The 26,294-nt window shown below is 36.2% G+C and overlaps 1 protein-coding gene across 7 annotated transcripts in view; it reads right to left on the bottom strand.

The window, feature by feature from the left end:
- CYLD (CYLD lysine 63 deubiquitinase) overlaps positions 1-26,294 on the bottom strand; it is a 68,588-nt gene that overhangs the window by 18,484 nt on the left and 23,810 nt on the right. For 5 of the 7 annotated variants that reach the window (XM_070770554.1, XM_019978996.2, XM_070770553.1 and 2 more), the window contains 6 exons: positions 10,581-10,679; positions 8,699-8,815; positions 4,978-5,357; positions 3,206-3,371; positions 2,075-2,216; positions 227-349 (listed from right to left, as the gene is read on the bottom strand). In XM_070770554.1, the coding sequence (XP_070626655.1) occupies positions 227-349; positions 2,075-2,216; positions 3,206-3,371; positions 4,978-5,357; positions 8,699-8,815; positions 10,581-10,679 (1,027 nt within the window). The remainder of the gene's footprint in view (positions 1-226; positions 350-2,074; positions 2,217-3,205; positions 3,372-4,977; positions 5,358-8,698; positions 8,816-10,580; positions 10,680-26,294) is intronic. The other 2 variants (XM_019979001.2, XM_019979002.2) reach the window with 2 other exon arrangements.

Below are 26,294 nucleotides of genomic sequence, written 5' to 3'. Positions count from 1 at the left end.
TACTACCAAATGGTTTCAACATTTCATGGCATGCACTATGTGCCACACTTTGGTCAGATGTTAAAGAAGGGCCAAAAGTCTTTTTAAAAGTTAATACTTCATCAAGAGAAGTAATTCTCTCCCATTTATCATTAAATGAAGGCAGAGGATAAATTAATTACTGTACCAAGAAGCAGCCAATAAGACACCATCTAAAGGGAAAAATAACTACATATCTTCTACTTACATTCTCAGAGGATTAACGATTTCTGTCCTCAGGAGTTCTTGAGTTTCACTATAGTATTCTACGTCATTCTTTTCTTTAGGTCTAAGTAACACAGTATCCAGAACGGAACTAAAAGCAAATAAGCTGCAAAATAAAAAAGAATACTTTTCCTCATGCTGGAAGTATACTCGTTTTTGAGAAACACATACTAAAAAGAAAATGAAGAGAAAAATCACAAGAGAGAACACATAACATACAAATCAGTATTTTTCATTAATACAGGCAAACAAAACTGTCAGGTTTCCTATGGCTCACTCATTAGGGCCTAGAAATCCTCCCAGGATAAGGAGAATACTAATATCAAGAAGGTAAACTATAGTGCTTCCCTGGTCCAGTAGTTAAGAATCCACCTTGCAGTGCAGGGGATGCCGGTTTGATCCGTGGTCTAGGAGGATCCCATATGCGGTGGAATAACTAAGCCACTCTGCCACAACTCTTGAGCCTGTACTCTAGAGCTCTCAAGCCAACGCTACTGAGCACACACACTGCAGCTACAGAAGCCTGTGCACCTAGAGTCTGTGCTCCACAACAAGAGAAGCCACCACAATGAGAAACCCATGCACTGCAATGAGCCCCTGCTTGTCACAACTAGAGAAAGCCTGCAAGCAGCAGCAAAGACCCACCACAGCCACAATATAAAATAAATAAATAAATCTTTAAGAAAGAAATACTGCTGCTTAGTTTAAAAAAAAAAGAGAGAGAGAGAGGGAAGAAGAAGGTAAACTATTGATTGGCAGTGTTAAAGGATAAAAATATACCTACTGGGAAAAAGTTCTTTGCAAAAACTGAAAGAAAGCCTACAAATCTGAGTTAACAAATAGACAACAGAGAAGAAAGTCTGGAAACTAACCTCCCAGGGTAAAAACATTGCCAATACGCAACCCATTCTAGATATTATACTATATATATATATATATATATATTATTAAGAATAATATATATATTCTTTCTTGTCACACCCTTTTGCAGAGACCTAAATTACTTTAAATGTCAAAATCAATTGGGACTAACAGCAGTTATATGCTAACATCAAAGAAAAAAGAAAATTTGGCTAACACAGAGTTTTATCAGAAAATCTGAAGAATATTACATCAATTCTTGCTTTTGTCAACACTTCAGTGAGACTGAAAATATTCTGCCCCCAAAATGGCCCTCCACTTTTATTCTTCTTCCTGCCTTTGAAATTTTAACATCTTATTAACTTCCTACTTCTTACAACATGGCTGTACCAAGCTGGCAGGTTATTCTCAATTTAACTAGCAGTGTACTTGGTTCAATCTTCAGAGCACAAAAATTTTTGCCATGTTAAATTGTTCAACTTTGAAATAAACTACATATACAAGGGCAACTGCTTCTACTGAAAATAATTCTTTAAAGCAGATTTATGATTGCCTCTACTTAGTAAAACAAACACGCAAATCAGTCAATGACTTATGGCAAGTCCTGTTATTTAATTTGTGCACAAAGATCCTGTACTTATTCTCTTCAGTCCTTTGCTTTCCCACATACACTCAGAATATCTGCTCCACCGGTAACACCACCATTTCCTCTTACCCATCATTCACTGCATGACTTCTTGTACTCATTTTTTGGATACAGGCACATAAGACAATACTCAGTAGTTTCCCAGGAGCATATAGTGAAATGCAAATCTCCCTTTCTGTCCTGAACCCCAGAGCCCCCAGTTTCTCCACTCAGAGCCAGCTGGCAGCTCCTCCGTTTCTCTCCCTCCTTCTACCTCCCTCTCTCACATACACACATACCCGTCCCCATGGCATTATATTCCTAGTGCATTAATTTTAAACTTACCAGAATAAGGTAGAGTCTAAGTAACAAGAATTGTAATGACCCTGGATACCTTTCTTCTTTCCAATCATTATCTCTAAACCTTCTTTTTCCATTTTTGGTGGAGTATTTTCTTCTACTACTTCACTTAAGTACCCTCCAAATGCTGCAAAGATAAAAATGAAAACAACTCTTTCAAGCTAATATAGTATATATTCCCATACATATTCCCTCACTTAAAAATATCTTTTTGTATTTTGACACACAATTTATTACCCAATTTAAAACTAAGCTAAAGGTAGGTTTTGGTTAATTATTATTCAGCCTGGCTTATAAAAAATGCTAACATTCATTTTCAACCTTACTTCTTCCACCATTTAAAAAACACTTTAGAGTATCAAGCAATGTAAAAAAGCATCTTTGCCAAGCAAAATATTTTGTTTCCCAAATATTTTGTCTGAAGATGTTTCATTTTTCAAGTTGGAAAAGAAAACAAAAAATTTTAAAGCATTATTTCTACTGTAAGAAAACATGTTTTCCATAAAAATAATTTTCCTATTTTTACCTGTTTAACCCTCAAGATGCTTCACCATGATGATACAAAACTGGAAAGGGTTAGTATCAGGAAACTGCCACCTACTATAAGTGATGAGAGGATCAGCCCTTCATCAAGCAATTAAAACTACTTTTTCTAATAATGCTGACTTCTTGATAAGATATGATTATTGAGGTACTTAGACAATACACTGAGAAGAAAGTCATTCTTGATAAGATATGCTGACTAATGTACTTGAACAATACAGAGAGACGAAAATCAGTGCCATACAAAAGGCCACATTTCCATCTCTACCTCCTGAGCTGTTGAAAATTAAATGTCTGTAATAAACAGAAAGGGAAAAATAAATCCCACTATTTCTCAATTTTTAAGGTCTCAAGCACAGTTTCCTGGCTATTACTTTTTCTTAAATGGCCCCTCTTAGAATAAATGTAACTTTCTTATAGACCAAATAATCATTTTTTTTTTTCTGATTTAAAAGCCTGATGAACACTGGCAAGAAACAAAGAAACACTGTTACTACTATCTACTGCAAAATGACATGAGATTAGAACTAGAGTCATTTCAGATTAGTAAATAAATGAAAGGCAGGCAAATACCTAAAGAGTTACAGCGTTCGATCTGATTGGAAACTGGCTGCAGGGACGCAAACCTCGAGTCGGGTCTGCAGCTCTTCAGTTTAACAAACAGCGCCTTCTTAAGGGCACAGGTGAAATAGCGAGTGCCCCTGAATGTTCCATCTGTACAACCCGCACATTCATCTTCCTGGAAAAAAAAGAAGCTTAGACATGCATTATTCTGCATCTTGCAAAGACATATACAAAGAACTAAGACCTATTTACCTTAGGGTTAACTAAGTTAACGCTTCCTTAGAACTCCCTTGTCACACCTGTCCTGAGAACTTGATCACAAAAAGGGGGTTGACTAATTAGTGTTTCAGCCCTTTCAATTTGAGAAATTAATGCCTTATTCCAGCATAAAATCCTCAATGTATTTCTCTTTTGAATACATGCTTAAACCTTGCTTGGTTCACTGACTTTCCTGCACCATTTCCAAAAGCATTAAAACTAGTAGGGAGAGAAGGGCAAAAGAAGCTATTTATTTTAACCACTCAAAAAGAAAAATTAGCATTCACTAGCCTGCAAACCAACAAATTAAAAAATAATTTTTTTTTCTAATTTTATTTTATTTTTAAACTTTACATAATTGTATTAGTTTTGCCAAATATCAAAATGAATCCGCCACAGGTATACAAGTGTTCCCCATCCCGAACCCTCCTCCCTCCTCCCTCCCCATACCATCCCTCTGGGCCATCCCAGTGCACCAGCCCCAAGCATCCAGCATCGTGCATCGAACCTGGACTGGCAACTCGTTTCCTACATGATATTTTACATGTTTCATTGCCATTCTCCCAAATCTTCCCACCCTCTCCCTCTCCCACAGAGTCCATAAGACTGTTCTATACATCAGTGTCTCTTTTGCTGTCTCGTACACCGGGTTATTGTTACCATCTTTCTAAATTCCATATATATGCGTTAGTATACTGTATTTATGTTTTTCCTTCTGGCTTACTTCACTCTGTATAATAGGCTCCAGTTTCATCCACCTCATTAGAACTGATTCAAATGTATTCTTTTTAATGGCTGAGTAATACTCCATTGTGTATATGTACCACAGCTTTCTTATCCATTCATCTGCTGATGGACATCTAGGTTGCTTCCATGTCTTGGCTATTATAAACAGTGCTGCGATGAACATTGGGGTACACGTGTCTCTTTCCCTTCTGGTTTCCTCAGTGTGTATGCCCATTTGAGTACTCTTAGGTTTTATTTAAAAATATTTATTTTTTTAGACTGAACAAGTAAGCCTAAAAAAATAAATATTTTTAAATAAAACCTAAGAGTACTCAAATTCTCTTTCCTGATTATGAAATGTCAAGCAATATTCTAATTTCCAAAATCTTTCCCACAACCAAAGATTTCAAAATGTCACTAAAAATGGTGATTAATCTTAAAGTCAATGATATAAACATTGGAACTGATTGTATAAGGAAGGTTAAGAAAAAAAAGAAAAAGAAAAACTGATTAAAATTTGCTTTCCTTACCGTATTCTGTTTAATATAATGAGCCTAAACCCATTAGCCTAAAAATCTATTTTCATTCCTTGAACATACATCAAACTAACATATGGAACAAGATGATCAGATGCTTAACAGGTGGCAAAGGAAGTCAGGCAATTCGTAATAAAATTTTTCTCTAGTGATGGCTTTTTGACAAATAAAATATTTCACCAAAAAAAAATATAATAAGGAAAAATCTGTACAAAACCCCAGATGGAAAAGAAATATAATTTTTAGGTCAAATTAAATTACCAGTTCCAGTCCGGCTAGTACTTCATTGAGGCCTGGTGGCTGACCAATCCAGCGGATTACCCCGTAGAAAGGAGGATTCTCCTTGACCTCAGCCAACGAGCCCACTTCCAGGCCATGTGAGTTACCAGAAGATACGGCCAAGGGTGGACTCTCCTGCACAGGGGCATTGTTCAGCTCGCCCATCACAGATTGAACTGACAGAGAGAGTGGACTGTGGCTAATACTTCCATTGGTGTTGGGCATCTTTGTCAGACTAAACGGTAAAGAATGAAATCTGTTCTCGCTGGAGAGTGAGTTCATGGAAGGAGGTTGCAGTGGTGGTGAAGCATGCCCAAAGTCTGGAGGAATCTCTGTAAGCGATTTTGCAGGGTCTTCAGCAACTATAAAAAATTATTCTTAATTAGATAAATGTATTCAAGAATATTAAATATGCCCTACATCTTTAAATGTACATACATAAGTCCAACTGCCCACCAGACCTCTTCTAGTATGATTCTCATAAGCATTGCAAACTTACTGTCTCTAAGACAGTGCTCTTGATTCTCCTTCCCCGCCTCCAAATTTTTCTGCCTCAGTGAATGGTTCCCAATTACTCAAACCAAAAAAATATATCATTGATTGGAACTGTATAAGTTACATTCTTTGTCCAAAATATAATCAAGTTACAAAAACTAATATAAAAGACAGCAAAAAATTTAAGAAAGGTGCTTCTAACTAATGAATCAGAGAAGAAAGAATAAAGTAAGTTTTTAAAATAAAGGAAAAAAGGAAGAGAAAAAATGAACACTGGTGGAATACAACTAAAGTAATACTTATAAATGAAGTGTATAAACTTAGTTCATTTTAGCAAAAAGGTAAGGTAATTTTAATAAACTCAGCATAGAACCTAGGAAGTTAGATAAACAACAGAATAACCTCCCAAAAAGTAGTCAAGGAGAAAGAATAAACACAAAAACAGAAATCAATGAATTAAAAGACCAAAGTCAAAAGCTGCTTCACTAAAATAACTAACGTAATTGCCAAGCAGGCACTGCCAATCAGTGTTGAAAGAACAAACATCTTAATAAACAGTGCTGAGATTATCAATTATCCATATTTTTAAAAAAATTAAATTGAAACTCCTCTGTCATACTCTACACAAAAACCATTTCCAAATGGCTTAAAGACATCAAAGGCAAAACTACAAACTTTGGAAGAGAATAAAGAAGAATGTTCTTTGTGACTTTAGGGTAGAGAAAAATATCTTAACCGTGAGTATACAAAATCATAAAGGGAAAGACTGACAAGTATGACCACAATAATATTGAGAGCTACCTGTTCAATAAAAAGCACTGTAGCATGAATAAAAATAAGAGCCACAAATAAGGAGAAAATATTTGTAATCCTTATTTCTGACAAAGAATTAGTACTTGAAAAGGGTCTATAAATCAATTTTTTTAAGAAAGACCAGAAAAAATTTCTCTTTCCAAGAAAGACTCGTAAAGGCAACTCATAGAAAAAGAAACTTAAATCACCAACAAATCAATGAGAAGATTTTTGTTATTAGGAAACACAATAAAAGAAAGTCAAAACCAACACAAGGTATCATTTCAAAAGGCAAAGATCTTAGAACATTAACTGTTGGTGAGAATGACAAGTAAATGATACCCTTATACAAAGCTGATGTGAGTGTGAATTGGCATAACTATGCTGGGAAACACTTTGGCATTATTTAGTAAAGGAAAGATGTGCATATTCCATGTACATATAGTAATTCCACTCCTAGGAACATACCCTAGACATGGATAAGAATGTTAATAGCAGAGTTGTTAATATAGCAAGAAAATAAAATCAATCCAAAAGTCCATCAATGGCTGAATAGATAATTACATTGTGGTATATTTAAATATTTCATAGCAATGAAATGGAATGGAATGATATACAGCAATGAAAATTAATAAATCATAATCACATACTACAACTTGGATGACTCTTAAGAACATAATGTTGAGGAAGACAATAACATGATATCCATGCAGTCTGATTCCTTGCATATAAAACTCAAAACCATGCAGAACTAACAGTATGCTATTTAGATAGACAAACTCATAAAGAGATCATGAAAACCAAGAGAATGATAAACACTAAATTAAAGATGATGGTAGCTCAGAGGAGAGTGCAGGGGGTGACACTAGGAAGAGGTGCCAAGGGGATTTCAAAGGGAATGATACTGTGTTCTTTTTCTTAAAGTGAGTAGAGACTACGAGGGTGTTTACTATACTTAACACTTTAACTCATTTAAGATTCTTTACTCATGATATTTAATCTATTTTAAAGTTATTCTTTTCTTTTCCAAACTCTCAACCCTCCAAGCCCAACACTCAGTTCCATAAAGCAAAGTCTTGTTTCTGTCTCCAAAATATATACCCAGTGTGTCCAACACTCTTACCCTCGACCACCATCTCCATAGTCGAGGCCACCATCATCTCTCACACTGCAGCCAGTGTTACCTGGTCTCTCGGCCCTCTACTTACCAATCTAATTACCACACAACAACTACTGAGATCTTTTTAAAATTTAAAGATCTTACGTGATCTTGTGTCATTCCCCTGTTTAAAACCTTCAATGGCTTTCCAGTATTCTTTTAATAAACACTAAGCCTCTCACCAATGCTTATTAGGTTCTAGATGATCTGGCTCCTACCTCCTCTCCAGATTCGTTTCATACACCTCTTCTCCTTGCTTACCCTGCCTGCCCCTACTTCCTGTGCCCCAAATATAAAAATGTCTCACTTCAGGTCCTTTGCTATTTCCTCTGCCTAGAATGCTCCTCTCAAGCTCTTTCTCTGGTAGGTTCATTCATACCATCCAGATCTCACGTAAATATCATTTCCTCAAAGAATCTTTTCCAAACCACCCTCTGGGAGCCGGCTGCCTACCAGCCACTATCACCTTGTGTGTCTCCTTCATGGCACATGTCACAGTTGATTATTATCTTATGTGTCTATACATTTATTGTCTATCATACCAACTAGAATATAAGCTGCCTATAACCAGGAACTTTGTTAGTCTTTTCCATGGCTGGATTCACAGCCACTAAGAAAATACTCAGTATTTGCTTTGTTTTTTTTTTTTTTTAAATAAATGAATCAAATGTTGCAGAGAATAGCTTTTAAACTATATAAGTAAAACAATGATAGAAACAATGTTCTTTTACAACTAAATTATTTCTATTTTCTAATTTAAGGATGCACCATATGCTTTTATTATGCTCATCAAAATTGAAATTCTACATCTGTTTCTGGAACACAGAAAGCATTCAACAAATATTTGTTGAACAGATGCACAACAACAACAACAACAAAAGAATAAACCAGAAGAAAGTGATGTCCTGGAACCAAGGGAAAGTAGGGTTTTTTAAAAGCAGTGTTTAAGAATATCAAGACAGCAAGAAGTCTTTAAACAATTCAATTGATTCTAGAGATCTTCTACCTTAAACAGATGAGTGAAGTGAAGAAAACACGCTGCTGATACATTTTCTAAATATTGCAATAACCTTAACAGCAGTGTCATTCAAACTGTGTACAGTATTTTAACTCAGCACTATCAATAAAGAAAGTTTTATGGTCTACTCATTTTGTTTCCAAAAACTACATATATTGGTGAAAAGCTATTTTTTATCTGGTAAGTTAAAAGGACAGAATCATTAAAAAAAAAAAAACCAAACTAAAATTATAGATTACCTTCATCAATGTACCATGAATTTTTTGATTTGGATTGTGGTTGTGAGTCAACAGAAGACCCATTTAAGGTATAAAATAATTCAGATCTGTTTCTAGTTCCAGGGTCTGAGGTAGATCCTATGGAACAAGAAAAGTTTCTTTTAAAAATAAAGCCAATATGGTGTGAAAGTTTTTCCATAAGAGAAATTAATATGCATATGGTGTCACAATTATACAACCAACAAATGTATGCAAACACAATATATCTTATTAGTGTCTTCAGCTTTGAAAAAGTTGGTAACCATTTTTGCAACATCAAAAAGATTGTTCAGTGCAGGAGACAATATAAGAGTAGACGATATAAAAGAAAAGCCTACCTTTAAAAAAAAAATTACTTAAAAAAAAAATCACCTCATGTACTATGGCTTTTTTCCAAATGTCAAAAATCATCATTCCCCAGTTTCATCTGACAAATCTCTTCGTTCACAAATATAACCTCTTATTCTAAAACAGCTGCCCTCAAAAGTTCTTCAAATGTATATAAATCAATTGCACTTATTAAGTTTAAAGATTTAAGATTTAACTATTTTGGAATTGTTAGTCAACAAATCCCTTGCTGGGTTTCTTCATGTCTCTGGAAAAGTGAAGCAGTATTATTGCTTATGCATTAGACTTACTAAATGTAAGAAAACATTAGTACAGCTATGTTACAGACAAGGCAAGACATTCCCCTGTCCTAGTACTAAGAGGACATGCTATAGTTGAGAGCAGTGGTGTCTTTAGAACCCATATAAATCTGATTTCTTTTTCAATTTAAAGCAGATAACTCTATACTTCATTCCTATAACTAAAATCTGCTGCAACAAAAGTAGCACATGTGTCTTAAAATCTTTAGACTATTTACATTTAAGTGAGAGCAGCAAGTTGAACTACCTATCTAGATTCATAAGTTAACATAAAAAATACTACAGACTATGTATTTTATTTAATTCAAAGTCTCTCAGGGTCCAATGGCACATAAAATATTTCTTAGCGTAAAATTTCTTTTTATTGAACTGAAACCAAGGAAAAAATAATATTTTCCTAATCTATATCTGGGTTTAGAACAGTTCTTGCCACCTTTTAAATGAGCTGTTTGGCTTGTATAACTATCACCTAATAAATCTATGACCTATGTGGAAGCTAAACAAAAAACAACTAAGAACTCTACATGTAAAAAAAAAAAAATTAAAAAAAAAAAAGAACTCTACATGTACTGTGAGGGAGTTTCTGGGAGAAAGACAAAGACTTTTGCTTAGCAGTTTGGAATTTAACTTGTGCCAATTCTATTAGCAAAATCCACATAATCTCTAGTATACTTTATCCTACATAACATTACCCATAAAAGATTATTTTGTACAGTGAAACTATAAACTATATATAGGGGCTTCCCTGGTGGCTCAAATAGTAAAGAATCCACCTGCAATGCAGGAGACCGGGGTTTGATCCCTGGGTCAGAAAGATCCCATGGAGAACGGAAATGTATTCTTGCCTGAAGAATTCCATGCACGGAAAAGCCTGGAGGGCTACAGTCCATAAGGGTTGCAAAGAGTCAGACATGACTAAGTGACTGAGCCACACATAAGCTATATATACAAATGTTGCAAGTAGGGAATTCCAAAAATCAGCTTATATGAACCAGAAAAAGATACAGGTCCCCACAGGAAATTTTTTATTAATTAAAAAAGGTTGGGAAGTCTTGGCTTAAGCAACCATCTATAAACTTGTTTAGTAAACTACTAAAAATATCTGAAAGAAGAAAATATACATATACCTTAAGAAGTAATACTTTTCAACATTTTTTAATCTATGCCAAATCAAAAATCATATAAATAACTAAGAACTGTATTTTATTAACCCATACCTGTAGCCTTTGGTTTATTATGACTGAATGAACCTTTGTCCCCAACACCTCTTGACATAAATGCAAGTTTGGGAGGCCTCCTTTCCTGTGTCACACTCTCTGAAACAGTAAACATATTTTTAAAAAAAGATAAAAGGAAATTCTTATAAAAGAGAAACAATCAAGCAAATAATGACAGCAATAACAACAATCCCTTTCCAACAAAAAAGCAGCATTTTCACAGTAGTCTTACAAATTCATTAAGGCCATAGAAAGTAGAAAGCCTCTTGATGAAAGTGAAAGAGAAGAGTGAAAAGCTGGCTTAAAACTCAACATTCAAAAAACTAAGATCACGGCATCCGGTCCCATCACTTCATGGCAAATGGATGGGGAAACATGGAAACAGTGACAGAATTGATTTTGGGGGGGGGGGGGCTCCAAAATCACTGCAGATGGTGACTGCAGTCATGAAATTAAAAGACACTTGCTCCTTGGAAGAAAAGTTATGATCAACCTAGACAGCATATTAAAAAGCAGAGACATTACTTTGCTGACAAAGGTCCATCCAGTCAAAGCTATGGTTTTTTCAACAGTCATGTATGGATGTGAGAGTGGGGCTATAAAGACACCTGAGCACCGAAGAACTGATGCTTTTGAACAGTGGTGTTAGAGAAGACTCTTGAGAGTCTCTTGGACAGCAAGGAGATCCAACCAGTCCATCCTAAAGGAAATCAGTCCTGAATATTCATTGGAAGGACTGATGCTGAAGCTGAAACTCCAAAACTTTGGCCGTCTAATAAGAACTGACTCATTTCAAAAGACCCCGATGCTGAGAAAGATTGAAGGCAGGAGGAGAAGGGGACGACAGAGGATGAGATGGTTGGATGGCATCACTGATTCAATGACATGAGTTTGAGTAAGCTCTGGGAGTTGGTGATGGACAGGGAAGCTTGGCGTGCTGCAGTCCGTGGGGTCACAAAGAGTTGGACATGACTGAGCGACTGAACTGAACTGATGTATGGATGTGAGAGTTGGACTATAAAGAAAGCTGAGTGCCAAAGAATTGATGCTTTTGAACTATGGTATTGGAGAAAACTCTTGAGAGTCCCATGGTCTGAATGAGAACAAACCAGTCAATCCCAAAGGACATCAGTCCTGAATATTCATTGGTAGGACTGATGCTGAAGCTGAACTCCAATATTCTGGTCACTTGATGCAAAGAACTTACTCATTGGAAAAGACCCTGATGCTTAGAAAGACTGAAAGCAGGAGGAGAAGGGGTAACAGAGGATGAGATGGTTGATGGCATTACTGACTCAACTGACATGAGTTTGAGCAAGCTCCAGGAGTTGGTGATGGACAGGGTAGCCTGGCATGTTGCAGTCCATGGGGTTGCAAACAGTCAGACACAACCGAGCAACTGAACAGACAGAAAGTAGAAAGATCATACCAAAACCAAATTATTGTTATATTTCAAAATGTAATTTCTGCAAAATAATACACTCTCAAATACAGTCCCACTAAGTGCTTTAAATTCTTGAAAATTTAACCACTTTTAATCATATGTCAAGAAAACTTAGTACTGAGTTTTTTTGCAGGATTTCCCAGATTGGTATCCCCGGAACACCCCTGTGTGTGGGGAAGTGTCCTAGACTTATTTACTGCATCACCCCAGAATCTTTATATGCTAATATGCAATGTGATCTCTCAAAGAGAAATACAGTAAATTTACTTGATAACATCTTTTATGTCACTCTACTTAGCATCCCAGATCAATATATTTCATGGAACACATATTGGAAAAAGTCTGGTTAGGTATATGTATCAGTTTTTAAAAACATATATATGTTCATTTAACACATATATACAAAGAAAAAAAACAGAGAAAGCTATAGACAAATGAATGATGCAGAAAGCCAGAGATAAATAGCAATAATATTAGTGAAGCAAACACTTAAAACATTTTTGAAATATAAATGCAATAATCCTGGCATACTTGTTGATACAAAGACTACTTTAAATCTTACAGTCAGTGATTTTCATAAGATATTCACAGACAATGATCAAGCAAATGTAGAATAAAGTCAGTCTGGAAAGTGTTTTGATGGGAAGTTCAATGCATCCATGGAAGCCAACAAGACACTCAGGAGTCCTACCTGATAAAGCTATGTATTAGCAGAAGCAATGTACCCAGAGTGGATTTTTTAGAAACCAAAGTAGAAAATAAGAAAAGTTTTACATTGTATGCACAAAGAAAGGGTCCTTTTTATTTTTTAAGAAAGAAGGAAATAATACTGAATTAATTACATATAAATGATGCTTTGTAACTTTTTTTCACAGTTGGAGAGGGAGAAGACTGCATTATAAAAACTATATCTTAACTGTCTCATAATGTGATCAAATGGAATATTTTAATTCAAAATTAAACTGAATAACCGTGTGTTTAACCAAGTCATATAGTAAAAGAAAGGCTATTTACTAGTATTTTTTATTATGTTGCCATTCAAATATCTCCAAATACCACATATGAGAGCTACTGTGAAAGGTAAAACTTCTTAGTCACTCGCAAAAGTTTCCAAACTACAACATACACATCGACTACAGAAAACTAATTCTAATATTACAGTTCAGTTCAGTCACTCAGTTGTGTCCGACTCTTTGTGACCCCACAGACTGCAGCACGCCAGGCCTCCCTGTCCATCACCAACTCCTGCAGTTGACTCAAACTCATGTCCATCGAGTCGGTGATGCCATCCAACCATCTCATCCTCTGTCGTCCCCTTCTCCTGCCTTCAATCTTTCCCAGCATCTGGGTCTTTTCCAATGAGTCAGTTCTTTGCATCAAGTGGCCAAAGTATTGGAGTTTCAGCTTCAACATCAGTCCTTCCAATGAATATTCCGGACTGATTTCCTTTAGGATGGACTGGTTGGATCTCCTTGCTGTCCAAGGGACTCTCAAGAGTCTTCTCCAACACCACAGTTCAAAAGTATCAATTCTTTGGCACTCAGCCTTCTTTATAGTCCAAATCTCATACTCATACATGACTACTGGAAAAACCATAGCTTTGACTAGATGGACCTTTGTCGGTAAAGTAACATCTCTGCTTTTTAATGTGCTGTCTAGGTTGGTCATAGTTTTTCTTCCAAAGAACAAGTGTCTTTTGATTTCACGGCTGCAGTCACCATCTGTAGTGATTTTGGAACTCAAGAAAATAAAGCCTGCCTCTGTTTCATTGTTTCCCCATCCATTTGCCATGAAGTGATGGGACCACATACCGTGATCTTAATTTTTTGAATGTTGAGTTTTAAGCCAGCTTTTTTACTCTCCTCTTTCACTTTCATCAAGAGGCTCTTTAGTTCTTCTTCGCTTTCTACCATAAGGGTGGTGTCTTCTGCATATCTGAGGTTATTGATATTTCTCCCAGCAATCTTGATTCTAGCTTGTGCTTCATCCAGCCCGGCATTCTGCATGATGTACTTGCAAATAAATTAAATAAGCAGGGTGATAATATACAGCCTTAATGTACTCCTTTCCCAATTTGGAACCAGTCTCTGTTTCTGGTTTGGTTCTAACTGTTGCTTCTTGACCTGCATACAGATTTCTCAGCAGGTAGGTAAGGTGCTCTGGTATTCCCATCTCTTGAAGAATTTCCCACAGTTTATTGTGATCCACACAGTCAAAGGCTTTGGTGTAGTCAATAAAGAAGAAGTAAATGTTTTTCTGGAACTCTCTTGCTTTTTTGATGATCCAGCAGATGTTGGCAATTTGATCTCTGGTTCCTCTTTTTCTAAAACCAGCTTGAACATCCGAAAGTTCATGGTTCATATACTGTTGAAGTCTGGCTTGGAGAATTTTCAGCATTACTTTGCTAGTGTGTGAGATGAATACAATTGTGCAGTAGTTTGAACATTGTTTGGCATTGACTTTCTTTGGGATTGGAATGAAAACTGACCTTTTCCAGTCCTGTGGCCACTATGGAGTTTTCCAAATTTGCTAGCAGATTGAGTGTAGCACTTTCACAGCATCCTCTTTTAGGATTTGAAAGAGCTCAGCTGGAATTCCTTCACCTCCTCTAGCTTTGTTCATAGTGATTCTCCTAAGGCCCACTTGATTTCACAATTCCAGGATGTCTGACTCTAGGTGAGTGATCACACCATCATGGTTATCTGGGTCATGAAGATCTTTTTTGTATGGTTCTTCTGTGTATTCTTGCCACCTCCTCTTAATATCTTCTGCTTCTGTTAGGTCCATACCTTTTCTGTCCTTTATTATGCCCATCTTTGCATGAAATGTTCCCTTGTATCTCTAATTTTTTTGAATAGATCTCTAGTCTTTCCCATTCTATTCTTTTCCTCTATTTCTTTGCACTGATCACTGAGGAAGGGTTTTTTTAATCTCTCCTTGCTACTTTTTGGAACTCTGCATTCAAATGGGTACATCTTTCCTTTTCTCCTTTGCCTTTAGCTTCTCTTCTTTCCTCAGCTATATATAAAGATATATCCATATTAACTGTAATTATTAAATAATTGCATGCAAATTCATTTTAAAAGATATTCACGTGTATACCATTATCTATCTAATCTATATACAGTTACCAGTGATAATAACAAAAACAGAAAATGGCCTTAACTAAGGCTGCCTGGCAGTACTGAAGGGCCAAACGGAAGAGCCGCTGTGACAACTCTGCTGGTGATGCTAGGAGAGGGCTCCAAAGATTAGAATATGCAGGGCACTGGAATTGGAAATAATGGTTATCTTCTGTCAAAGACTTTGGGGGGAGGGAGTTCAAATATCAATTTTTAGGAATAGGACAATCCTATATAATTCTATGCAGATAAAGGATACATGCCATATTTAGCAACTGACCTCCAGCAATCACATACCAACTAACATCATGCGATATGCCAGGCTAGAATCAAGATTGCCAGGAGAATATCAATAACCTCAAATACACAGATGACACCACCCTTATGGCAGAAAGTGAAGAGGAACTAAAGAGCCTCTTGATGAAGGTAAAAGAAGAGAGTGAAAAAGCAGGCTTAAAGCTCAACATTCAAAAAACTAAGATCATGGCATCCAGTCCCATCACTTCATGACAAACAGATGGGGAAACAATGGATACAGTGACAGACTTTATTTCCTAGGGCTCCAAAATCACTGCATATGGTGATTGAAGCCATGAAATTAAAAGACACTTGCTCCTTGGAAGAAAAGCTATGACAAACCTAGACAGTGTATTAAAAAGCAGAGACATCACTTTGCCAACAAAGGTCCATATGGTCAAAGCTATAGGTTCTTCTAGTCGTCATGTACGAATGTGAGAGTTTGACCATAAAGAAGGCTGAGTGCTGAAGAATTGATGCCTTCGAACTGTGGTGTTGGAGAGGACTCTTGAGAGTCTCTTGGACAGCAAGGAGATCAAACCAGTCAATCCTAAAGGAACTCAACCCTGAATATTCACTGGAATATTGGATGCTAAAGCTCCAATACTTTGGCCACCTGATGTGAGGAGCTGACTCACTGAAAAAGACTCTGATGCTGGAAAAGAGTGAAGACCAGAGGAGAAGGGGGCAACAAGAGGATGAGATGGCTGGATGGCATTACCAACTCAGTGGACATGAGTTTGAGCAAACTCTGAAGGATAGTGAAGCACAAGGAAGCCTGGCATGGTGCAGTCCATGGGGTCACAAAGTGTCAGACACAACTGAGCAAGTGAACAACAAACAACAAATTCTGATTTCTTTGTCACAATTATATTCATGATCCAAAATAAAAGCCATTTACCTTAAATAAATTTTAAGAGATTATCATCTCAGGAAAAGGTAAGTATGAAAAGGTGAATAAAGTGAGGAATAAATTTGGCACACAATTTTGAGAGATTAATATAATCTTGATTAAAAGATATTAAAAGAGATAGAACAATATGTTCACCAAATGGCACGTATAAAATGTTCATAGGAGCCTTATTCATAATAACCTAAAACTGGAACAATGCATTCTACAGAATAGATAAACTAGTCTGTTCATACAGTGGAATATTACACAGCAATAAAAAAGAATACACAACAACATGGACATTGTGTTGAGCAAAGAAATGAAGCCAAAAGTACCCATTTTATATATGTATATATGTATGTATGTGTATATGTGTGTGTGTGTGTGTGTATACACATGCATGTATATACACATACACACAGCAGGAGTGCATTCAGAATGATAAAATTAGTAGCCTGCCTATCACTCTTGTTGATTTATCAGAAAAAGAAAAATCCCTTGGGGGAAACTTGGGTTGACAATCATAACAATCAACTAGTGAACAATAACAACCAAAGCACAAGAAATGTCTGTGAATTTGAATGACCCACTAAATTGAGAAAAACTGCTTAATTGATGTACTGCTTAACATCAGCAGCCACAAGAGCATAATTTAAAAAAAAAAAAAAAAGAGCATAATTTAAACCCAAATGAGAATTTAACATAGACAGAAAAGTCTACTGAAGAAAATTTTAATTTACTTGGGTAGAATGAAGAATTATAAAACCCAATTACCAAACATATTAATACCATACACAAGAACTACACAAAAACTTCCTTAAGGTAAGATTACTTATCAAAATACTTTCCTTATACTTTAGATAATTTTTTACAAAAAACTGTTCTTGAAATCCTGGAAGGTATATAAGATAACATCAGAGTTGCATGCTATGATCTAGTTCTTCAAAATAACCTTTCAGGCTCTAATTGTCTCGTATGAGAGGAGTCCTGCCTGTGCAGACAATATTCAGGATGATTCAGACTGACAATCTCTACAGAAGGCCACTTAGCAATAACTATCAAATGTAAAGTACATATACCCTCAGATCCAGGCAAATTTACTTCCAGGAAGTTATCTTTTTTAAAGATTTTATGAATATTTTTATGTAAATCTAAATATAACATATGCCACTTAAATACTCAGATTATTGGCAGCACACAAGCACTACAGATGACATGATACTGAGAGACAAAACACGAAAGAACAGAATTAGTATCCGAAACGATATGAAAATGTTGGAAGACTGGATAGCTCTAATGACATGAAGTCAAACAGGGACAAATGTAAAGTCCTGCCATCTATCCCCCAAATTAAACAAACAAGTATAGAATCAGAAACAGAAGTAAATGTGAACAAAATTGGGGATTTAAGTCAAGCATGAGTTCAGGAATCATTAACTCATTAGTTTATAGTACATTCATTCAGTTAAGAAATACTACCAACTCCAGGCAAGGAAGGCACTATGGTTATGTTTGAAAATATAATTCAAACTATGACAGGGCTGTCCCCAAATCTTTCCTGCATAAGTCCTGTTCTATTGCAACAGTTAGTCCACATACAGATGATGGTATTTTGTTCGCCTCTAGCTGTCCAAGTGTGAGGGAGGGTATCTTCAATTTAGGCTGGAGAACAAAAGATGTAGGTGTCAAAGACATTCATCTTTGAATATCTGAGGGTTGTTATAAGGAGAGGGAGCTGGATTTGTCCTAACTTCATCCCCAGTTAGAACTAGAATTCACCAGGGAAATTGTAGGAAGACAGACGTAGCATGTATCATACAAAGGGTGACTTTTTCACACTTAGACCTGTCTAAAATGAAAAACTCTAATTCCCTCCAGGACAAAGTGACTTCTATCAAATGAACACATAGCTTCCTAAGATGATATGGATGATGAGTTATCTTATAGCTATAGCGGATACATGCAATCTGATACATAAATGTGATATACATATGACATTATTCACTGAAGCACTATGTATATACGCAAAAGACTGAAAACAGCATTAATGCCCATCAGGAGGGGACTGGTTTAAAAATTATGATACATTTATAAAATGAAATATAATGCAATAATTTAAGCAAAATATTAAGCATGCAATTGATGTACTAATGTGAAATAATCCCTAAATTCTACTGTTAGCTTTTTTTTTTAAGGTGCAATTTGCTCTTCTGGAAAGATAAGTAGATGGACTTTTTTCTATTTCTCCTGATAAGTACAACTAAAAATTCTGGATGTAACATATAAAACAAAACTGAGAAGACTCTGAAAGGTGAAGAAGAGAAGGCAGATCAGTTAGGCAGGACAGGACCTAAGAAATGACATAAGATTTCCCTGGGTTTTCTTATTGTCTCATACATCTCAGACTTAGAGCTGAAGAAGCCAGCAACCTGGAAATGCCAACAGGCACAGACAAAAAAAAAAACAACCAGCAAAGATGTACTCCCTTTAGTCAAAGAATGAAAAAAGACAAATCCTAGTAAGACAGAAACTTACAGACAATAATCACTGCACTGCAGCCAAATACAGTGGCCCCACCCACTCCAACAAAGGCCAAGCGGGGAATCTGGACTTCTGCGTCTACCTGACTATAAGAAGAAGACACGTGTAAACTGAAGCAGCAAAAACAAAGATTAAATATGATCTAGGCACTCAGAATATAATACCCAACTGTCCAAGTTTCGAATAAAAATCATTCAATATACCAAGAACCAGGAAGATGCAAAGAAGAATTTGAAAAGAGTGTAAATAAAACCCAACACTGAGATGACAGATGATCATCTGACAAAGATCTGTAAAGCAATCATGATATAAATGCTTCAATAAGAAATTACAAACACACTTGGGAAAAAAAATGAAAAACAGAAACCTCTTATTACCATACCACTAAGCAAAGTCATCAAACCACAAAGGAAGAGAGCAAGAGAAGAAGAAAGGAACAGGGAAGAAATTAAAATAACAGCCAGAAACACCAGACTTCACAGAAATCAAAATATTTTTGCTTTGTGAAAGACTCTACTAAGAGGATGAAAAGATAAGCTACAGACTGGGGAAAAATATGCAAACCACATATCTAACAAAGAACTAGTATCTAGAATATATAAAGTAGTCTCAAAATTCAACAGTGAAAAAGCAAAAATCCAATGAAAACATGGACAAGAGATGAAAACACAATTCACTAAAGATACATAGATGGCAATTGATACAGGAAAGTAGATAATCAACGATCATAAGCCATTCAATTAAAACCACAGTGAGATATGATTAGACACATCTCAGAATCACTAAAATAAAAAATAATGACAACACCAGACACTCATGAAAAACTGGGTAACTCATAGATTGTTGGGTGTGAAATGGTACAGGCACGCTAGAAAAAAAAAAAACATGTAAATACCACAGGACCAGTAGTTGCACACCTGGACATCATACAAGAGAAATGAAGACTTTATGTTTACTTGTGTTCCCTCTACACAAATATTCATAAGCATTATTTATAACTGCTAAAAACTGGAAACAAATCAGATGTTCTTCAATAGGAAAACTGTTAAACAAACAGTGGTATAACCATAACATGGAATATAACTCAGCAATAAAAAGGAATAAGTCAGTGATACACACAACATGGCTGAATCCCTAGAAAATTATATTGAGTGAAAAAAGCCAACCTCAAAAGGTTAATACTGTACAACTCTATTTATGTAATATTCTTGGAATTGACAGAACTGTAGAAAAGAAGAACAAATTAGCAGATCCCAGAATTAAGGAGAGGGTGAAAACAAGGGAGACAGAGTGACAATAAACAAGCAATATAAAGGATCCCTGTGGTAATGGGAATGTTCTGTATCTTGACTATATCAGTGTCAACACCCTGGTTGCGATCTCTAATTCTATAAAATGTTACCTTCGGGGAAAACTGTGTAAGGGGTACACAAGATCCTTCTGTATTATGTCTTAAAACTGCATGTAAATCTGTAGTAATCTGAAATGCAGATCTATAATAATCTGAAATATTTTCAAATCATGTATCTGACAAAGGGCTTATATTCTGATTTATAAGAATTCTCAAAGCCCCAAAATTAAATAAATGAGAAACTGGTCAAAGATTTGCACAGATATTCTACCAAGGAAGATAAATAAATGACAAACAAGCACATGAAAAGAAGTTCAACATCACTCGTCATCAGAAAAATGCAAATTGAAGCTACAATTAGTGCCACTACATACCTATTAGAATAGCTAAAATTTATATTACTGGCCATACCAAGTGCTGGCAAAGACATACCAAAGCTGGAGTTCTCATACACTGCTGCTGGGCATATAAAATAGTACAACCACTTCAGAAAGAAGGTTTGGCAGGTTCCTGTTGTTTCATTTTATTTTTAAAGTTAAACAATCACCTAGGATAATACCAGCCATTTCACATCTGGATATTTACCCAAGAAAAATGTATGCCTATATCCATACAAAGAACTTACATGTGAATTTTCATAGCAGCATTATTTACAATAGCCACAAAATATAAACAAGCCAAATATTCATCAACAAGTGAATGAAGAAACAAATTGGTATATCCTTATGCTATTAGGGAAAACATATCATCTTTCCCTTTGCTCTCATTCTCACAATTTTGACACTTTTGGCCACCAAATGTGTGAGGAGTTTTCTCACACTAAGCTGTGACACCAGCTAGGTGTCCTACAATTCAATTTGGTTCTGACACGATCCACCTGGTGCTTACTCAGTTGTGTCCGACTCTTTGCGACCCTATGAACTGTAGCCAGCCGGGCTCCTCTGTCCATAGGGATCCTCCAGGCAAGAATACTGGAGTGGGTTGCTATGCCCTCCTCCAGCGTGTCTTCCCAATCCAAGGATTGAACCCAGGTCTCCCACATTGCAGGCAGATTCTTTACAGTAGTAGCAAATCCCACAAGTTAAGGACTCAATACCAGAAGACTGCCCCCAATTTAGACACAAATCGCAAGTAACACATTGTCCCCAGTAATGTTGACCCACCAGCTATAAATCAGGGTTCCCATAAGCCCTTCCTTGAGTTCAACAATTTGCTAGAATGGGTCACAGAACTCAGGAAAATACATTCACCAGTTTATTAAAAAGAATCTAATGAATGATATGGCTTCCCAGGTAGCTCAGCTGGTAAAGAATCCACCTGCAATACAGGAGACCCCAGTTCGATTCCTGAGTCAGGAAGATCCCCTGGAGAAGGGATAGGCTACCCACTCCAGTAATCTTGGGCTTCCCTGGTGGCTCAGTCAGTAAAGAATCCACCTACAATGTGGGAGACCTGTGTTCGATCCCTGGGTTGGGAAACACATTCATCAGTTTATTATAAAGGGTATAATAAATGATATAGGTGAACATCCAGATGAAGATACACACAGACAAAAAATAGGGAAAAGGCAGAAAGCTGCCATGCCCTCTTTAGGCATGCCACCCTCCCAGACCTCTATGGGTTCAGTAACCTACAAGCTCTCAAAACCCCATACTATGGGGATGCTTGTAGAGACTTCATCAGATAGGCATGCCTGATTATTTACTCAGTTTCCAGCTTATCTCCCCTCTCCAGAGGATGGGGTTCTAGCTGAAAGTTCTAAACACAGCTTCACCTCTGCAGTGACCAGTCCCCCGTCTAGAAGCCTACCAAAAATCACTTCATAAGAATAAAAGACACTTCTATCACCCAGGAAATTCCAAAGGATTTTAGAAGCTCTGTGTCAGACACTCCTACCAGTCAGGAAATTAAAGGAGCTTTAGGAGCTCTGTGTAAGGAACCTGGGTCAAAGACCAAACATTAGCAAGAATCAGGGGCCCAGAAAAAAATATATATCCTATTTTACATCATAGAATGGAATACTTCTCAGCATCAAGAAAGACATATGGATGAGTCAATAAATAATTGCACTGAATGAAATAAGTCAGACCAAAAAAAAAAAAAGAGAGAGAGAGTACATCCTGAATTCTCCATCTATATAAAATTCTAGGAAATGTGACAAATGCATACCGACAGAAAACAGATCCTATGATTACATGGATTTTGGAGGAGGGAACAGGCAGAGGAGGGAGGAAGCAAAGGGGCACCTTGGGGTGATGGACATGCTCACTATCTTGATTGTGGTAAAGGTATCACAGGTCTACATATAGAGAAAAACATATCAAACTATATACTTAAAGTATGTGCACTTTATTTTATGTCAATTAAAACTCATTAAAATTGTTAAGATAATAAAAACAAGGTACCCCAAAATGCATAAAATATGCAAATACTGAACAACAAAGAAACAAATTAACCAAGAAGCATATAGAAGAAAAATAGGTAGTTGGGGAGCAATGTTAAGAGGAAAAAGTTTTATACACTCTTTGAAACTTCAGTGCAAATGTGAATGTACTACATAATCTAAAAAATAAAATTAGCCTTACATTCCCAACCCCCAAAACTAAAAAAGACAACACAGACTGGACTAGAAAAAGCAGAAATTTAGGGGAGGCTCTAATTGATATTGATTAGCACTAACTGACTAATATTCTTAGAACCAGACATGGAAAAACAGACTGGTTCCAAATTGGGAAAGGAGTACATCAAGGCTGTACACTATCACCCTGCTTATTTAACTTATATGCAGAGTACATCATGCGAAATGCCGGACTGAATGAAGCACAAGCTGGAATCAAGATTGTCAAGGGAAATATTAATAACCTCAGATATGCAGATGACACCACCATTATGGCAGAAAGCAAAGAAGAACTAAAGAGCCTCTTGATGAAAGTAAAAGAGGAGAATGAAAAAGGTGTCTTAAAACTCAACATTCCAAAAACTAAGATCATGGCATCTGATCCCATCACTTCATGGAAAATGATGGGGAAACAATGGAAACAGTGACAGACTTCATTTTGGGGGGCTCCAAAATCATGCAGAGTACATCATGAGAAATGCTGGGCTGGAAGAAGCACAAGCTGGAATCAAGATTGCCGGGAGAAATATCAATAACCTCAGATATGCAGATAACACCACCTTTATGGCAGAAAGTGAAGAGGAACTAAAAAGCCTCTTGATGAAGGTGAAAGAGGAGAGTGAAGTTGGCTTAAAGCTCAACATTCAGAAAACTAGGATCATGGGATCCGGTCCCATCACTTCATGGGAAATACATGGGGGAACAGTGGAAACAGTGTCAGACTTTATTTTGGGGGGCTCCAAAATCACTGCAGATGGTGACTGTAGCCGTGAAATTAAAAGACACTTAGTCCTTGGAAGGAAAGTTATGACCAACCTAGACAGTATATTCAAAAGCAGAGATATTACTTTGCCAACAAAGGTCCATCTAGTCAAGGCTATGGTTTTTCCAGTGGTCATCTATGGATGTGAGAGTTGGATTGTGAAGAAAGCTGAGAGCCAAAGAAGTTGATGTTTTTGAACTGTGGCATTGGAGAAGACTCTTGAGAGTCCCTTGGACTGCAAGGAGATCCAACCAGTCCATCCTAAAGGAAATCAGTCCTGAATATTCACTGGAAGGACTGATGTTGAAGCTGAAACTCCAATACTTTGGCCACCTGATATGAAGAACTGACTCACTGAAAAAGACCCTGATGCTGGGAAAGATTGAAGGCAGGAAAAGAAAGGGGATAACAGAGGATGAGATGGTTGGATGGCAGCACCAACTCTATGGACATGAGTTTCAGCAAGCTCTGGGAGTTGGTGATGGACAGGGAAGCCTGGTGTGCTGCAGTCCATGGGGTCACAAAGAGTCAGACATGACTGAGCAGCTGGACTGAACTGAACTAATTGATATGCTTCATCACAACAGATTTAAGAACCTGAATACAAAATCAAATTTGATATGTTAGAGGTTTTCAACATTTAAAACAGTAACAGAGAGAGGAAAAGCTCTACAAGTTGAAGACGCCTGCATTTTTAGTCAAAGATATTTTTCAGAAGCCTACTGTAACAAGCAATTGAATTGGATGAATTCTTTCCTAATCTCATCAACTGTTAAACTGCTTGCAAAAACTTTTTTTAAGGCTGAAAATAACTTTGTCCTACAAATGAAGGTAATTGGGCAAGAAAAAAATAAGGAACTAAATGAGACATTATGACTATTTTTTTCTCTCTAAAGAAATGGGTGTTAACGATGACATGAAATACAGATGAAGACCTATTTAAATAAATGAAACTAATTCTCATTTAGCCAACTTTGCTTTTTAAAGTCTATTTGCAGGCTTTATTTTGTTGGCAAAAAAGTATAATTGGTGTATTATATAATAAAAGCTGGTATCATTCTCAATTATCTTCTATTCAGGGTTCATGAAAACCAAGCTTTAAAAGGGGAAAAAAGCATTATTTGCCTTGCTTGTCACTGCTCTGAGAGCCAGTAACAATGACAATGATAGCCACCGATCTGTAAGATTAGAGTTTGCCTAACAAGTGATTTCCAAGAGATTCATGTAAGCAATTTTGATTATTTTAATCCTACATCACTAATTAAATAAAATATAATTGTAAATGCTTTTGAAGATAAATACTACTAAAGATTAATTCCTTGTCAGCTTATACATAATTCCATCACATGAAAAATAGAAATGGTAGCTTTTTTTCTTTTCTTCTTAAGTACTACTATAGAACCCAAGTTCATTTACATTTCAAACCAAATCGAGATATGGAAAATGTATACAGAAAGAAATACAGCTCTAGAGTTTAAAAAAGGGGGGTAGGGGCATTTCAAATCTTTATTCCACAGCAAACAGAAAAACACAATCAATTATACATAAGCCAATGTCATATTTCAGATACTTTTTCTTTCTTAAATTATAATACTAAACTAATGATTTCCCTAGCTTCCCAACTTACTTGATTTAATGGATTATATTTAGTTGTAAAATATAAAATTCAAAGAAATTCAATAAAGTAGGTAAAAAGGATGGTTATACTAATATGATTTTGAGCTCTCAAATGTAATCTTTGGAAATTAAAGAAAAAAAGGAAGAAAGAACAAGAAAACCTATGGAGATATTTGATTTGGTAAGATAAGTTTAAATTACATTTATCCATGTGGTTCTGGAAAAACAATATTAGCACAGAATTGGTTATCCCTGTAAGAATAAACAATGAAAGAAAATTGATTTTACAAGGGATTCCCCTTAGCTATTCAGCAAGCTAACATTATAAAATTAGCATCACTCAATGAATTTCTTTAGGACAGGGTTTCTCAACCTGAGCAAAGCTGACTTTTTGGACCAGACTTTTTTTGTGAGGATCAGAGGTGCTACTCTTTGCATCGTAGGATGTTTGGCAGCGTCTCTGTCTCTACCCTCTAGATTCAAGCAGTATTCCTACTCCAGATGTGACGACCATAAACGTCTCCAGACAGAGCAAAATGTCTTCTGGAGGTGAAGGCTTTGTACTAACTCTAAAAGTAAAACAAAAAGCTTTAAAAATTACTTAACATACCGGCGGGGCGGGGGCGGTGGGGGGGTGGGGTGGGAAGGAACCCATGACAGTCTCAAAAGAAAAAAACTGCAATGGATACCAATCCATAGATGATTCTGATGTTGGAACTGGCAGAAAAGAATTTTAAAGAGGCTATTAAAACCATGCCTATTGAAGTAAAGAAAAATATGCTTACAGTGAAGGAGAAGACAGGACTATCTCATCAGAGAACTAAAACAAGGAACTAGACAGAAGAGCCTTAAAATTCTTTTAAAAACTTAAAAATACAAGTGTCTCAATAAATAGTGTATTGAATATGCCGGAAAACAATGGGGATAAACGAAGGGGAACTGAATAAAACTGAAGGTAGAACAACAGAACTGTCTAAAGAACAAAGGGACTAAGATTTGAAAAAAAAAATTAACAGAAACTCAAGCATAAGGGTCAGTATCAAAAATTATGACATATATCTAACTGAAGG

Source organism: Bos indicus, chromosome 18 (genome assembly GCF_029378745.1).
Source record: "Bos indicus isolate NIAB-ARS_2022 breed Sahiwal x Tharparkar chromosome 18, NIAB-ARS_B.indTharparkar_mat_pri_1.0, whole genome shotgun sequence".
NCBI lineage: Eukaryota > Metazoa > Chordata > Mammalia > Artiodactyla > Bovidae > Bos > Bos indicus.
The sequence above is the reverse complement of the archived record's forward strand: the minus strand, read 5'-3'. Positions and strand labels throughout refer to the sequence as shown.